We start from the raw sequence: 2,484 nt of genomic DNA, 5'->3' as shown, positions 1-2,484 counted from the left end.
TTCATGCTCCCACCCATGTGGAATGAAATAAAAGCCAATTAACTCAATTGTTAATTTCTTTCAAACACCTCATTTTAACATACAAATTTTCATTCATTTTTAATCCTTTTTGGACATGTGATATATCAAAATGAAGGTATCTTATAGGAGAAGGCAAACATATAATCATTATCCATTTTAATTATATTTATAGTTCAAAATTTGTGCTAAAAAAATGAAAAATAACCAATTTTTAAATTGGTTAAAACCAATTTTCCAATAGGATGTATTAGTAAAGGAGATATATGATAAAGAAAAAAAAAGATAACAAGAAATAAACGTTATATATGTTTATATTAAGAGATAGCGATAAAAACCGAAAAAGAAAAACAAGTAAAATGTCCTCAGATGTAATCAATGTCTTAAAAACTGGTTCGAACCGGTTGGGTCAGGATATGGAGATGAGAACAATTCAATAATGACCGGTTTTATTTCAATTTCTAGATTGGATCAAACTAGATGGTATTAGTCATATATATTTTGTATCATTTGTACCATTGTGTATTGAGTGTAGCCTCATAGATCTATACGACCCTTTTATATTATTGGCCCACTTCTCATGTGTGTGTATATATATTTGTTGTTCTTAATGAAATTGGCAAGGGAAAACAATTGCTTTTATGGTATCAGAGAAGTGATTTACTTTCCCCTTAATTTTCTCCTCAAATCTCTCTCAGTTCTCTTTTTTCCTTTTTCTTTCATCTTCCTACCGACCGTAACAATTTCTTGCATCCTCCAAGATGAAAAATACTATTGACAAAGATGCCATTGAGAAGCCATTTGAAAACACAAACATTCGCTCTTATGTGCCAATCACACTTGATCTCGAAGAACTAAAATTTGACCTATGGAAAGACCTCTTTGAAGCATGTTGCATCACATTTGGTGTTCAACACCACTTGACAGACCTTGCTCCTACTAACCCATCTGCTGACTGGTCCATACTTGACTCAATGGTAAAGATTTGGCTCTATGGCACAGTTCACAAATCCTTGATTCATATGGTGTTCAATAAGGGCATGAAAACATATGACATCTGGAAAAGTATCGAGGACATCTTCAATGATAGCAAAGATGCCCAAGCTATGGAGCTCGATCAAGAACTACGTACTATAACAATGGGAGACATGTCGATTCACGCATACTATCAACGTATCAAGACCATCGCCAACCTCCTAGCAAATATCGATCAACCTGTACCAAAGAAAACCTTGGTCACATTCATGGTTAATGGTCTCGGGGAGAAGATCGATCAACTACCCGGAATCATCTGTCATAAGAATCCTCTTCCATCTTTCTTCCAAGTGCGTTCGATGCTTGTTCGTGAAGAACTTTGCCTATCTCATCAGCGCCCTCAACACGGAATTCATTGAGACAATTCCTCAGCCCCAACAGTACTCTACAGCGGAAACACAGACCCCTCTCATACTCCCTTCACCTACTCCCGTGGAGACCACCAGAATCAAGATCTTCAGCAGAATAATGACCGTTGGAGTGGAGATCGTCGATATCAGGACCACTGTAGCAATAAACACATGAAAGTTGATCGTCAACAACAACACAAATTGGAGGCGGTGACAGACGCCAAACTGACACATTTAATTTTGCTCCCTGAAAAATATAGACTTCCCCACCACCGTGGGCTCTTCCAGCCCAATGGCTTCAATCCTTAGTTAATGTTCCATGGGCTCAACAACAACACCCCTCAGCACCTTGGGGTTCTCCTGGAGCTGGACCATCTCGTTAACAACAACAATAGGCCCAACAGCCTATTGCCTTTCTCACTTCATGTACTGCTCCAAATTCAGGACCCATAAACATCTCAGATCAGACAACTTTAATACTAGAGGCGTTTCAAACCATGAACCTTCAAGACCGGACCAACTCGGGATGGTTCATGGACACAGGTGCAACAAATCATATCTCGGTAGGTATAGGTAACCTTCGCACTGTTTTTAATAAAAGATCCATTTCGTCAATTATCGTTGGTGACGGTTCGCCCATACCTGTCACTAACACGGGACATAACATTGTTCCCACTCCTTATCGCCCACTGCACCTACATAATATTCTGGTCACCCCAAATATAATCAAAAATCTTATCTTTGTTTGCAAATTTACCGTTGATAATGATCGTTCCATTGAATTTGACCCATTTGGTTTAACTGTGAAGGATCTTCGGATGCACCAAACTCTTTTCCGCTGTGATAGTATCGGGGAACTTTATCCAGTTCACGACCTCCTGTCAACCCCACAAGCTCTTGTTTCTTTGAGTCCTCCGACGTGACACCAAAGGCTCGGACATCCCAGGAACGAAATATTTCGTCATTTGCTTTCTAATAATTTCATTTCGTGTAATAAAAATGTTTCAGATATTATTTGTAATGCGTGCCAATTAGGCAAACATGTGAACCTTCCATTTCATAGTTCTAATAAATTCGTGAA

The 2,484-nt window shown here is 38.6% G+C and overlaps 1 protein-coding gene across 1 annotated transcript; it reads left to right on the top strand.

The window, feature by feature from the left end:
• Positions 1-779: 779 nt before the first annotated feature.
• On the top strand, positions 780-1,412 carry LOC145003033 (uncharacterized). The gene has a single exon (XM_078962195.1). It carries the CDS (start codon positions 780-782, stop codon positions 1,410-1,412), a length of 633 nt encoding a protein of 210 aa, XP_078818321.1.
• Positions 1,413-2,484: the final 1,072 nt, after the last annotated feature.

The sequence above is a fragment of the Lactuca saligna genome, chromosome 6 (genome assembly GCF_052625555.1).
Source record: "Lactuca saligna cultivar CGN05327 chromosome 6, ASM5262555v1, whole genome shotgun sequence".
NCBI lineage: Eukaryota > Viridiplantae > Streptophyta > Magnoliopsida > Asterales > Asteraceae > Lactuca > Lactuca saligna.
This window is presented reverse-complemented; position numbering and strand designations above follow the sequence as displayed.